A 13,473-nucleotide genomic window follows, 5' to 3' on the forward strand; every position below is an offset into this window, starting at 1 on the left:
ATGTCTTACTATCAGCCACCGAAGCCGGATGACGACGGACTCGCTTATGGCGAAGATTACACCCAATCTAGGGGGCCTTCAGGTACCGGTCAAGGGCAAGGGCAAGGGCAAGGTGACCGTTCTTTAGTCGGGGACACTTTCCGCAAATTCAAGTCCGAGTATGATAAGTTCAAGACTCCGCCTGCTCAGAATTTCGGCTATACTGGATCTTCTTCTTCCAACCAGGGATATTATGGTCAGCAAGGTCCCAACACCGGCTATCCTCAGACTGGTACATCTCCCTATCCAGGAGGTCCTCCAACTCAACCTCCCCAACAGACGCCCGATCTAGCTGGCAAGCTATTAGGGACTCTCCATTCTACCTTTCACAATATTGGGTCTGACGTGGCTAACTTGCTTGGTCCTGACAATCGTCCTCCAAGCCAATACTCCAACAAGCCACCGGGCCAAAGTGGCTATTCTGGTTATTCGAACGCCCCAGCTTCCCCAAACTACCCAGTAGGCAATAGTCGATTTCAAAGCTTCGCGCCGGAACGTCCTGGCAACGATGTCAAATGGTATGTCGATGGTTGTGGATACTTCTGGGCTGTAAGCCAAGCTCTAGAAGCTGCCAGAGAATCGATCTGGATCCTCGATTGGTGGTTGACTCCTGAATTGTATCTCCGCCGTCCTCCCTCTCAAAACGAACAATGGAGACTCGACAGGACTCTGCAGAGAGCGGCTCAGCGTGGCGTCAAGGTCAATATCATTGTTTACAAAGAAGTCACACAAGCACTGAGTAGGTGGATTTCCCCTCCCATTCTCGATTATCTCCACTCTCAACTTCCCCAGTCAACAAATGCTCTTACTTCTTTCCTAGTGGCTCTGGGTCTTAGGTCAACATCAACTTCATTGGAATCTGCAGAGAGAGAATACCCACTAATCCTTCCTCCTTTAGCCCTGTCCTCCGCGCATACTAAACATGAACTTGAGAAACTTTCACCAAATATCGCGGTATTTCGACACCCAGACCATCTTCCCGATGCACAAACTGCACACTCCTCCTTGATATCTTCCTTCCAAAACCTCAAGCTTGACGCGGCCGGTGCCTCTAAGCTTGGTTCAGATGCGTTGAAAGGCATTTACGGGTTGAACGATGATGTCATCCTCTACTGGGCCCATCATGAAAAGTTATGTTTGATTGATGGCAGAATTGCCTTCATGGGTGGGCTTGACCTCTGTTTTGGCAGATGGGATACCAACCAGCATGCCATTGCCGATGCGCACCCGTCGAACATTAATGAGATAGTCTTTCCTGGCCAGGACTTCAATAATGCAAGGTTGGTTCATCTCAGCGTTCACTCGTGCCTACCTACACTATTCTGCGAACCATGCCCCGGTTTGTTTCTCGACATCATAAATTTGTCTAACGTATGTGCTATGTACAGGGTCATGGACTTCAGCGATGTTGCGAATCCCTTCCAGAACAAACTTGACAGAACAAAAAGTTCTAGAATGGGATGGTAGGTTCGCCTAATCATTTCTAGTTATGTTCTGGCTAACAATACCAAGGTCCGACATTGCGTTGAGCTTACAAGGATCTTGTGTTCAAGATCTCCGCCATCACTTCACCGATCGATGGAATTTCATCTATGATGAGAAATACAACGTTCGGAGGGATGTTAGGTACTCTAGGATCAATGACGACTTTACGCATCCGTCATCAGGAATAGGTCAACGACCCCAGTCTCGCCCGCAATCCTCGCAACCCTCTCAACCCAGCGGATCTTTCCCTCCGCCTCCGGGAAGTCAACCCTACGCCCAACCTGCTTGGCAAAGCACGAACAGACCACACACACCAAGTAACCCTGAGCAGTATCAACACCAATCAGCTACAATTCCGGGCCAAATCGGTGGACAACCAAGCCAGTACTTACAAGGAACTCAGCCACAATATGGACAGCCTCCGAGTCCTTCATTCCAACCCACCCAGACACAAAGTCCTGGAAGTCAGATCAACTACAATCAGTCTCAGAACCAGCCTTATCAGCAGAATTTCCCTCCACCACCGCCTGGACCTCCTCCCCAGTCGCACCTTGACCAGACATACTCGGCCCATCAGCCGTCAACTGGCCCCCAGGATCAATACTCTGCATATGGTCAAACACCAACAGGCGCGCCTGGCCAACAATCGCCCGGGCAAACCTACCAACATCCATCTTATCAAGGCACTGGAGAACAAACTAGAGCAATTGATGATTATGGCCGCGGTGACGAAAATGAGCGAGCCCTTCCTAGCGACAGGGGTCTGCGAGGAAGATTTGATCAGTATCGCGAAGAGGGGAGGCGTCTTGGTCAGGAGCTCTCTGCGATTGGAAACGTTGCTGGACAAAAGTTCCAACAGTACCAAGGTAAATATACTGGCACGACGGATCATTACGGACGTCCTCAAAGCCAACCACGAGGTCCAATGTCCTGCCAAATTCTGCGAAGCAGTACAAAGTGGAGCAACGGTACTCCTCTGGAGCACTCCATTCAAAACGCTTACATAGATGTGATCCGAAATAGCCAGCACTTTGTCTACATTGAGAATCAGTTCTTCATCACCGCTACCGGCGATCAGCAAAAACCTGTCAAGAACTTGATCGGCCAGGCCATTGTCGAAAGAATTTTGAGAGCAGCAAGGAATGGTGAGAGGTACAAGATAATCGTTGTCATTCCAGCCGTTCCTGCGTTTGCCGGTGACCTTCGCGAGGATGGCTCCCTCGGAACCCGTGCTATTATGGAATTTCAGTACTTTTCAATCAACCGAGGTGGGCATTCTATCATGGAAAAAATTGCGCAAGCAGGGTACAACCCGTTGGATTACATTCGATTTTACAATCTACGGAGCTATGACCGGATCAATCGCGACAAGACCATGCAACAAGTTGAACAACAGAGCGGCGTCCCTTATGAGGACGCGCGGAAGCAACATGATGATAGAGTTGGTGCCGGATACGGTCCTTACGGAGAGGGAACTGGTGTTTCACAGCCAGGTCAGGCACCCCAATACCAGCAATATCAAGCTGTTGCACAGACCATTCCTGGAAGTGGACGGTGGGATAGTGTATCAGAGTGTTACATGCTCGGAGGACAGGACATTCAATCAGTGCCGTGGGATGGTCCACCTGAGGCCGAGTTGAATTCATTCGTCAGTGAGGAATTATACATTCACTCGAAGGTAAGTATCAATTTCCCCAAACTGTCAAGTTTCTCTAACACAACCAGACATTAATTGCAGATGATCGCATTGTCATATGTGGATCTGCCAATCTCAACGATCGTAGCCAACTTGGTTCTCATGATAGTGAGATAGCGATCTTGATCAATGACCCCACACCACAACAATCCTCCATGGCTGGTCAACCATGGCAAGCAAGCCGTTTCGCAGCATCACTAAGAAGGCAGCTCTTCCGAAAGCATTTGGGTCTGGTCCGCCCGCAGGACATCCGGCGTCCTGATGCGAATTATGAACCTGTCGGTGTTCCCAATGCGTACGATTGGGGTACCCCAGAGGATCATATTGTGTCAGATCCGCTCTCTGATGCATTCCAGAGTCTTTGGAACACTCGAGCAAGGACAAATACACAGGTTTTTCGGAAGGCATTCCGAGCCGTACCAGATGATGAAATTCATTCATGGGACGAGTACAAGGAGTTTTACGAGTACTTCTTCCGGAATGCCGATGCACAGGCCGGGGATAAAGATAAGGGCAGACTGCCACCAAGGGTTGAGTATGGTCACGTGGTGCCTGCAGACTTTCCAGGCGGAGTTCAAGAGCTCAAAGCCCTGCTCAGTCAAGTGAAAGGCACATTGGTTGAGATGCCGCTGTGCTTCTTGCAAAGTAAGTTGTATCCACACTCTAAGGTCGTGCCCAAAACTGACTTGTGTCACAGATGAAGACATCGCCAAAGAAGGGTTGTCATTGAATGCACTGACAGAGGAGCTCTACACTTGAGGGGTATTAGAGACACGCATTCTGCTGATAGTTTTGCTATTGTGATGACCATGTCTCGATGAACAAAGCGCATGAAGACATGGCGAAACATTTTCCTTGTTTATGGCGATTAGTTTGGTCGAGCCCAAGTCCGCTCAGGGTGTCCGACCAAATGTTAATAAGTTATAGTCACATCACCGGAGATCTCCAAGTGATTGAGGGAACCTCGAAGCCGCCCGAAGGCCATGTCATCCAAGACTACTAGATAGGGCTGTTTCCTCGTAGGTACCGGACGTTGGTGCGGAGTGGGCCAAACTTTAATCCGTACCAAAATCTCCAGCCGTCACAACCACATCGCGCCTTCCTCGAACCCCAAAGCTTCACCTTCGAGCCACTTTCCTTTTCCCGTCAACTCAACATCCTTAATCCATCCTCTGACTTCACATATAGTGCCCAAGGTCCCTGTAGAGAGCGAAAAAGGGCCCGGTTGATAAACCTTTGAAACAACCTGGCTCATGTAAGAGAAAGAGTCAGATACTTCTTTCCCAGACCCTCTTCGCCTAGTGCCCCGCCTTGGGAAGTGGCAGGCTGTGAGATCCACTACTGAACCGTTGACTTTCCTTCTCGGACTATACATTGTGTCCCACTGTTCACGTTCCTGCCTCTTGGAGGATTTTCCCTTTTTACCACTTCTCAGCATTCAAGTTTTCTTCTGGTTCTCCCCACTGACTTCATCTCCTTGCCGTTGCAATACGCTTTTGTTGACTTTTCAATCACTGTCCTCCTATTTCGAGTCGGCTCACTCTTTCAAGATGAAGGTTAAATGCACCTATAAGGACTGCTTCAAGCATTTCTCAAGCAGAGATGCCATGATCTCTCACAAGAAGAAAGACCCCGATCATAGTTACTGTGACCGATGCGACGTCGACTGTGAGGATGACATGCTCTATTTCATCCATCAACTAGGAAGCCCAGCACATAGTATGTGAATCTTGTTCATAATCAACATCGGCCTGACTCATTTCTAGACTGCTGTCCAGTATGTGGCACTGAGTACAATAGCGTGGCAGCACGAGACATACACGTCGAACAAGTGAGTTTTGGAAAAGCCATCTAAGTCGCTCTACTTAGTACTGACCATGGGTAGCAACATCGAACAAGTCAAAAACTTGAATGTGCTGGGTGCAAAACTCGCTTCACCTCCGCCGCAGCGCTCATGTTTCACATCGAGAGTGATGAGTGCACAGTGATCAAAATGACTGATTTCCAACTCCAGAGAGCCGAAAAGCAACTTGAAAAGGAAGCATGGGCTCAAGAGACGAACGCTTTTGGGCTGCCCCAGATCAATCCTGGCCAGCAATCTCGAGATCAAGCTAGCGCACAACTTGGTTTCATTGACGACGTACCTGCATCAAGGGTAGACAGATCTCTACAGACAGCTATTGGTGGGCCGATTTCCACAGCATCACTTCAACAGTTCCCACTCGTCGCTCCACCAACTGCGCCTACGGCATCAGACCCTCAAATCCCTGGCAATCAACCAAACAAGGCGACAGCGTCTACTAAAGATTTCCTCAATCCGGATGAACCACTCCCTCTTGTCAACATGACCAACTTACACATCTCTCAGCGCCCAGCATGGGCAAACCATCAGCCAACTGAAGGCGCAACAAGTGCAACTAACAAGATCGAAGGATGGCTAGACTCCATTGGCACTACTGCAAGACCTCCGCAAGAAAACCGCAACGCAGTTGTGTCGATCTATGACCAAAAGCTTACTACCAAAGCTTTGCAGGAGAGCAGTGCCCCCACCTTCAAAGGTATCGACAGTGTCAGCACCAAACCCAGTGGAAAGCATGATCATGTCACCACGCAACCAAGATCAGTCATTTCAACCTCCACAGGTCTTGACGTTGAGCGTTTTTGGGATGTTATGAGACAAGAATACGTTTGTCCAGGGAGCAGATGCAGCCGCCAGTTCAATGATGCACAACAGTTTCGTGATCACCTGCTGTCCTCTTCACATGTGGGAGGCGTCGTGGTATGCCCATCATGCTTGAAAAGATTCAGAACTACCGCCGCATGGGTTTCACATACGGAGTCAGCAAGCAAGAAATGTGACATTCGAAACAGTGCCGACTTCAACATGGTCATGCGGGAGATCACGGGTGGCGTACTAGGAACATATGGGTATATGGAGGATGGAACTGTCAACTTCGTTGCGCCCAAGATCCAAGACTGGTAGCTTGAAGCGGTTTTGAAATCGGTCATCACGCAAGTGGAGGACTTCTACGATACTCTAGTTGGAAGTTTGTATTGCGATTTGATCGTGGTTAGATGGCGATAGAAAGCGGGCGTTTAGGGCCGATACCAATAAGCTTGGTGTGAGATTATAGAGAGCTCAGGCGCTGCAAGTTTTCACGCAAAGCAAGGGAATGGGGCACAGCATCAGAACATGTTACAATTAGACGGGGCAATACAGGAAGCAAATACCTTACTTCTCTGAGTGGAAGAGGCTACATGGATTTTGCTGGTCGAAGCTCTCAATTCGAACAAATAACCCACTTATAGATTTCTCCGCAACGCTCGTAGATTCTATGACGGAAAAAAGAGCTTCCAAAATAAGTATCCGTCATAAGTAGGGCCCCATATCTTCTTTAGTTCCCTTCACAAACGGCTCGGAAACCCATCACGATCGACCTTGGCCAGATAGTCCTTCGAAATATCCTGCACGCGCGTGACCCCGGCCAGACCCATACACAGTTTGAACTCATCCATCAACAACCGCAAACACAACTCGACGCCTTCCTGCCCTTTATACGCCAAGCCCCACAGCACGGGGCGTCCGACCCAGCAGAAATCGGCGCCCAGCGCAATCGCCTTGAAGACATCGGTTCCATGCCGGATGCCGCCGTCGACGTGCACGGGGATTCGCTTCTGGACAGCAGCCACGACCTCCGGCAAGGCGTCCAGGGTCGCGAGTGCGCCGTCGAGTTGCCTGCCGCCGTGGTTGGACACGATGATGCCGTCGACGTGGTGCTGCAGGGCCAGGTGCGCGTCTTCGGCGGTCGCGATCCCCTTCACCCAGACTTGCATCGGTGACGCGACGGACTTGAGCCATGGGATGGACGACTCCCAGGAGAGGGTCGGGTTGGGTGCGTGGCTGTGGAATGTTATCGGGCCGGCGGGGTGGACACGGCGGGCGCCGTCTTGGTAGCCCGGGGAGGAGCGGCGGCGGGGGGGTTTTCGGTTCTGGTTTGACTGTTTGAATGAGGATGGGGATGATGATGCTTCGTCCTCCACGGCGTCTTCGTCATCTCCGGCCGGGAAGTTCGCGATTTTCAAATGACTCGGCAGGGCGAACTGATTCCTGATCTCGAGATTCCTGCGGCCCAGCATGGGCGTATCGACCGTGAGCATCACCGCCTTGTACCCGGCCTTCTTAGCGCGCTCGATCAGCCGGCGGCTTTTCTCTTTTTCCTCGAATAGATACAGCTGCAGCACGTTCGGGATCTCGCCGCTGGCCTCGCGCACGTCTTCGAGTGTGCTCGTCGAGAAACTGCTCAGGCCCATCGCAATCCCCTTGGCCCGGCACGCTCGCGCTGTCGCTATCTCGCCGTCGGAGTGCGCCAGGCATTGCATCGCCGCGGGCGCGACACCCAAGGGCATCGCGTTGCGGTGGCCGAAGATGGGCACGGTGGTCTCTATGCGTGAGATGTCGCGCAGCACGCGCGGCCGGATCCGGTACCGTCTGTAGGCCGACTCGTTCTCGTGGAGTGTGCTCCCGCCGTCGGCCCCTTCGTTGTAGTAGTCCCGTGTTTGCTTGTCCATGCGGTCCCGTGCGACGCGCTGGAGTTCGGAGATCGTGAGGCAGTTTAGGTCATGCGGCGCCGTCGCCGGTGGCCCTTGCTTGGAGGATGCCATGTTGTTGAGATGTGACTGTGGAGATAGAGCTATCTACACTGAGCTGAGATCCGGCTGTGGTGAGGCTAGCAGTGTTGATTGTTTTTCTTGGGCTTCCAATCGTTGCCAATATACGTCTTTATATGTGTCAAGGACCATGTCGTCGTGATCCTCTATCCATGTATATGATCCGATTCTCGCGGCAAGAACAGCGGCCCCTGGCTATTCTATTCACACAAATCACGCACGAGTATACCTCGACTTCTCGGCCATAGGCTATGGGCCCAGGCCTTCTCACGCCCAAACTTTAAAAGGACTCGCCGGAAAGCTCAGCGGCAAAGCCCAGTCTGGTGGAACTTGTTTAAACAAGTCTGTAGTGTCCAGCGGTATCGGACGGACTTCTAGACCAAAGCCAAGAGGGGAAGAAACGCGAGGAAAGATGAAAGGTCGATTCGACCGTGAGAAGTCGAGCGATGGATGTCTTTCTGCTTTACTAGGCGGTGGATGAGTCCAAATTTACCTTGGTCCGTCTGAATGACAATGTCATGTACTAAGACTGACACTTTTAGGGAGGGAAGCTCGTCCCCGCCTCCGCTCGCAATCATGGTCCATGACGCTGATCCAGGTCGGTGCAGTCTTGTTATGGGTCACTAGGGCAGCTCGAGACGCGGGAATCGGAGGAAGAAAATGTGAGGAGGGAATGACGTCGCTTGGCTATGGTGAGAGCTTTCCCCACTAATGCTGCTTATAGTTAGTGTAGGTTCTTAGTCCGTACTAAATTATGCATTTTGGCGTCGAAAATGGAATGGTTTGGGTTAACGAGGTTGATCAAAGTACTTGATTAGTCCAGACCCGGAGGACTAGGTGCCTATTAGGTACTTAGGTAGCTAGTTAGGTGCTTAATTAGTAGTAAGTGTACTCGTACAAGTATCCAAATAGATTGTGGGGTTTGGATATGGAGTACCGACTTGCGGCTTTCGCGTTTTAGCGAGATGACACGTACCTAGGTATTTTGGTGTTTACCAACCAACGACTCGATTTGTGAATTGTTGTCTGATTAACCATTGTTTTTTATATATCGATAATGCAGTCGTCGTGATGGGAATTCTGCAGCTCCTGCGGTGAACAAGTCAAACTGTCGCGGCCCGGTGGACATCGGTATCCCACGCAAGCCATCATTCTGGCATTGTCTGTACATCCGTCTCACCATCATGAATGGTTTGTTGGCCACCATGCAAGATCTCCTGTCGAACTCCAAGCATACAAGATGGATTGGTCCGCTGATGATCCTGGGAGAGGCTATGCTCTGCAGTCTCATCATTTGGAAAGTCTCGTGTATGCTCCCCCTTGTTCTTCTCTGCTCCAAGGCCAATCTCTCAGATCCTCGTTCTGACGCCTTGGCGGTGAAACTCCCATACAGACACGGAAATCGACTGGAGCACCTACATGGTGCAGATCCAACTCTTCCTCGACGGCGAACGACAGTACACCAAGATTACGGGTCCCACGGGTCCCCTCGTCTACCCAGCCCTGCACGTATACATCTACACTGCGCTCTACCACCTTACCGACGAGGGCACCAATATCCTGCGCGCCCAGACCATCTTTGCCGGCCTGTATCTCGTGACGCTGACGGTGGTGCTTGCCTGTTACAGGCGGGTCGGCGCCCCGCCGTGGTTGTTGGTGCCGCTGGCGTTGAGTAAGAGACTGCATTCTATATACGTGCTGAGGCTGTTCAATGATTGCTGGGCCGTGGTAGGCCTGTGGCTCGCTATCTACCTCCTGCAAAGGCGGAAGTGGGCTGCCGGAGCCTTAGTCTGGGGCCTGGGGTTGGGAGTTAAGATGACGCTTCTCCTCGCTGCGCCGGGCGTTGGGGTTGTCCTCCTCCAGGGCGCCGGACTTGCCGGTGCAGTCTGGTCTGGCTCATCGGTTGTCCTGTCTCAACTTGTTTTGGCAGCGCCTTTCTTGACGAGAGACACTGGTCTGGACTACTTTCTACGAGCGTTTGATTTCGGACGACAGTTTCTCTTCAAATGGACGGTCAATTGGCGATTTGTCGGGGAGGACACATTTCTCTCTAAAGGTTTTGCTATTGGTCTGTTGGTGGTGCACCTCGCCCTGCTGCTCTCTTTCTTCCAGACGAAGTGGGTTCGTCCCACTGCTTCGAGCTTGGGGGACTTTGTGACTAAGCACTTCAGCCCTCTCAATGAGGGCGAGCAGACCAAAATCTCCCAGAAGATCACGCCCACGTTTGTCATGGACACTCTGTTGGGGAGTCTGGTGATTGGTCTTCTGTGTGCCAGGAGTCTGCATTATCAATTCTATGCATATCTCGGCTGGGCCACTCCATATCTTCTCTGGAGGGCGGGAGGCGGCCCCGTCTGGGTGCTGCTCAATTGGGCAATTCAGGAATATTCTTGGCTGGTGTTCCCAAGCACAGACATGAGTTCTGGCTTCGTGGTTATGGAGCTTGCTGTGCAGGTTATGTGTGCTCTTATTGCTCCTCCTGTTGACCATATTCGGCCCCCAGTGAAGAGGAGCGTCAAAGCTGGTTGAGGTCAGCATCGACGATGTCGTTTCATCCTTCATCCTCTTCACTGTCTGATGGAGGCATCTTTCCCACAACAGACTCCTCCTCATCACTATCTACAGGAGCACGCCTCTTGACGAACTCTGCTGGCCAATATGATTCCTTTCTCCACGCTTTTTCATCTCGGACCACGTTCACGATCTCCCCTTGGATCTTGTTGTCGCGCCCTGAGGTTTTAGAGGTGTCGACGAGAACATAGCCACCGCGTTTGATCCAGACAGTGGCACGAAATTTAGCATCGAGTTCGACGAGGAGGGTTTCTTCGCTTGAGGGAAGCTGCACGGTGTAGAGGTCCTTGCCATTGGCTTTCACTACACGAGCAATGGTCTCGGTTTGGAGAAGGGTGCCCGGCGGGGTCAGTGTCTCTTCGACAGTATTACGAAGCTTTCGGCGAGACATGGCGCATGAGTCAACCAAGCGCAGGGTGAGGGTGAGTCAACTGTACTCCTAGGTCAGGGCGACGAAAGTCGTACGGCGGACCTGCATATGGAAATCATGCGTGAATTTGCAACCGAAATTCTTGTGCGGGGAACCCTTTCGCAAAGAGGAAGGCTAACCGCCTAACATGTGATATCGGCAGCAGATCTTCCGAAGTTCTTATCTCGAATTCGCCCATTTCACCGCCCATCCTTACTGCACCAGTGCAGAAAACGTGATGGATCCTCATTTAGGCAGATATTCGACCCCCATATGGTTTCTAAACCGCGGCGAACCATTTCCCTTTTCTCGAGCTCTGGGCATATCAACCCGAAAGGCTAGCCTACATGCTCAACGCCTGACTAAGCATATCGCTTTTTGAAAGGCGCTTTGGCGGAGAATGATGGGGCATTTCAGTGGATGTTGGTCATGGTGAAAACCAAGTCCATAGACCCTTCAACCTCTCCTCTCACTTTCTCTGTTCTCTTTTTGTTTCTCGTGTCCTTCGGTCCATACATTTGGTCATTCATGCAAAGCCTACAGCAATAGATAGAAGTGTTGTCACACACCAAGCCCCATACACCAAGATGTCTGCCCCGATTCTTGGGGCATTCATTACCCACGAAAGCAAGCCTTCTCTGCCGGTTTCAGGCTTGGCCCCTGTCCTGCATCGTGATCAGGTTTCTACCGGTCAACCGACCGAGTATGAATTGAACGAATTGAGGTGGGGTGAACGTCTGAATGGACCAAAGACGACTCCTGAGACGCCCACCACGATTACGCAATCCTTCTCCCAGTCTCAGGAGGAGCTAGAATCAAACTTCGGCACGTCGCAAAACCCAGACCAGGCTATCGATGCTTTCATTCCGTCGGCATCTAACCCTCCTCGAAACCGATGGAGATTGGCCGCCGCAGGAGTCATGTTTTTACTGATGGGCATTAATGATGCGGCCACAGGCGCTCTTATCCCCTATCTTGAGAAGGAATATGACATTAGCTATGGCGTGGTTTCCTTGATTTTTATCACCAATGCCATCGGCTTTATCTCCATCGTGCCTGTATGTCAGATGATTGAGGGCAAAATTGGGCGAGCACTCTCTTGCGTTGTCGCTGCCTGTCTTATGAGCATCGGCTACATCGCCCTTGTCTGTGCGCCCCCATTCCCTGTTGTGGTGTTGAGCTTCTTCTTCTTGGGCTCGGGTATGGGTTTCTTCTTGGCTATGACCAACGCATTCATGGTCAACCTGATGCGAGGCACCGTGATCTTAGGCTCCATGCATGGGTTGTACGGAGTAAGTCCTCTCTGATCTCACTCACCTTTACGATGTGATTGACTATTCTAGGTTGGTGGTACTGTTTCCCCTCTGATGGCGACCGCCATTGTGACCAGGGGCATTCGTTGGTCGTACTTCTACTTCGTTCCCTTGTCTCTTGCGCTAGCCTCCATCATATTCATGGGCTGGTCCTATAAGGGATTCGAAAGTGACGCCGCATTTCCGTTGCTTACGGAGCTTGAACAGACTGCATCACGTCAGGCTGCATCTCCGGGTGAACCTACAAAATCTCAATTACTGCGGCGGGCCCTCGGGCAGAGGACTACCCTCCTTGGCGCTGCTTTCATATTGTATGATCTTTCATGCTAATTCAAAAGCTATGATAGCTAACCGTCCCACAGCTTCTACCAGGGCGCCGAAGTTGCCATCTCAGGCTGGGTCATCTCCTACCTCATCACTTATCGGAATGGCGATCCATCTCAAGCAGGTCATATAGGATCAGGATTTTGGTTAGGGATAACCGTGGGCAGGTTTGTCTTGACACATTTCGCTCATAAGTTGGGCGAGAAACGTGCGGTGGTGGGCCTTACTATTGGGGCAGCAGGCTTTCAACTCTTGGTGTGGTTGGTACCGAACATTATTGGTAACGCCGTCGCAGAATCACTCGTCGGTCTCTTCCTTGGGCCAGTCTATCCATGTGCGACAGCGGTGTTTTCGAAACTATTGCCTAGAAACATCCAGGTCACTGCTCTCTCGGTGGTTGGAGGTATGGGCTCGTCAGGAGGTGCATTGGTACCATTTATCACTGGTATGTTGGCACAGCGTCTAGGCACTGTGGTTCTTCACCCAATCGTCCTGATTTCACTCGCATCGATGTTGGTGACATGGTTCCTCCTGCCACGGATTGGAAAGCGCTCCGAGTAAGCGGCACTAGATTTGGTTCATGGAATGTTTTCTGTCATGGTCTTCCGCAGAAGATCCAAGTACATATCAATCAAGATAAAGGAAGTTGTACGTCTCAATCCTGCAACGTCGACAATTCAGTAACTGACTAAGATTAATGTAGTAACTATCAAAATGCAGCGCGTATGCCTCGGCATCAGGTTGAAATTCCGAGGACATCACAATCAACATGTGCCAATCACGACTATTGCGGACAGTGATAATATTCATCGCTCCATGCCACACTCGGCACTTTATGGAGATATGGAGATTCACATGCAGGACCCCAGACACATCAACCCTCGATGCGCCGTGGCTTCCGAATGTCGTGTCTTTGACAGCCCTTTGTACCTACACGTATTTCACCACCAGACCATCTACCTTCCACC

The 13,473-nt window shown here is 51.2% G+C and overlaps 6 protein-coding genes across 6 annotated transcripts; 4 read left to right on the top strand and 2 right to left on the bottom strand.

Moving 5' to 3' along the window:
* On the top strand, positions 1-3,979 carry A1O9_10805 (phospholipase D; the record flags this gene model as incomplete). The annotated part of the gene is made up of 5 exons (XM_013400035.1): positions 1-1,319; positions 1,428-1,502; positions 1,552-3,202; positions 3,250-3,865; positions 3,918-3,979. The coding sequence occupies 5 exons, from the start codon at positions 1-3 to the stop codon at positions 3,977-3,979; spliced, it is 3,723 nt and encodes a 1,240-aa protein (XP_013255489.1).
* A 791-nt stretch (positions 3,980-4,770) lies between these two features.
* A1O9_10806 (uncharacterized protein) lies at positions 4,771-6,203 on the top strand (the record flags this gene model as incomplete). The annotated part of the gene is made up of 3 exons (XM_013400036.1): positions 4,771-4,939; positions 4,987-5,051; positions 5,106-6,203. The coding sequence occupies 3 exons, from the start codon at positions 4,771-4,773 to the stop codon at positions 6,201-6,203; spliced, it is 1,332 nt and encodes a 443-aa protein (XP_013255490.1).
* Positions 6,204-6,625: 422 nt separating this feature from the next.
* On the bottom strand, positions 6,626-7,882 carry A1O9_10807 (uncharacterized protein; the record flags this gene model as incomplete). The annotated part of the gene is made up of 1 exon (XM_013400037.1): positions 6,626-7,882. The coding sequence occupies one exon, from the start codon at positions 7,880-7,882 to the stop codon at positions 6,626-6,628; it is 1,257 nt and encodes a 418-aa protein (XP_013255491.1).
* Positions 7,883-9,072: 1,190 nt separating this feature from the next.
* Positions 9,073-10,417, top strand: A1O9_10808 (uncharacterized protein; the record flags this gene model as incomplete). Its single annotated transcript, XM_013400038.1, has 2 exons — positions 9,073-9,196; positions 9,282-10,417. The coding sequence occupies 2 exons, from the start codon at positions 9,073-9,075 to the stop codon at positions 10,415-10,417; spliced, it is 1,260 nt and encodes a 419-aa protein (XP_013255492.1).
* A 22-nt stretch (positions 10,418-10,439) lies between these two features.
* On the bottom strand, positions 10,440-10,850 carry A1O9_10809 (uncharacterized protein; the record flags this gene model as incomplete). The annotated part of the gene is made up of 1 exon (XM_013400039.1): positions 10,440-10,850. One exon carries the CDS (start codon positions 10,848-10,850, stop codon positions 10,440-10,442), a length of 411 nt encoding a protein of 136 aa, XP_013255493.1.
* Positions 10,851-11,455: 605 nt separating this feature from the next.
* A1O9_10810 (uncharacterized protein) lies at positions 11,456-13,066 on the top strand (the record flags this gene model as incomplete). The annotated part of the gene is made up of 3 exons (XM_013400040.1): positions 11,456-12,160; positions 12,212-12,492; positions 12,544-13,066. The coding sequence occupies 3 exons, from the start codon at positions 11,456-11,458 to the stop codon at positions 13,064-13,066; spliced, it is 1,509 nt and encodes a 502-aa protein (XP_013255494.1).
* Positions 13,067-13,473: the final 407 nt, after the last annotated feature.

The sequence above is a fragment of the Exophiala aquamarina genome, assembly GCF_000709125.1.
Source record: "Exophiala aquamarina CBS 119918 chromosome Unknown aczIA-supercont1.15, whole genome shotgun sequence".
In the NCBI taxonomy this organism is placed as follows: domain Eukaryota; kingdom Fungi; phylum Ascomycota; class Eurotiomycetes; order Chaetothyriales; family Herpotrichiellaceae; genus Exophiala; species Exophiala aquamarina.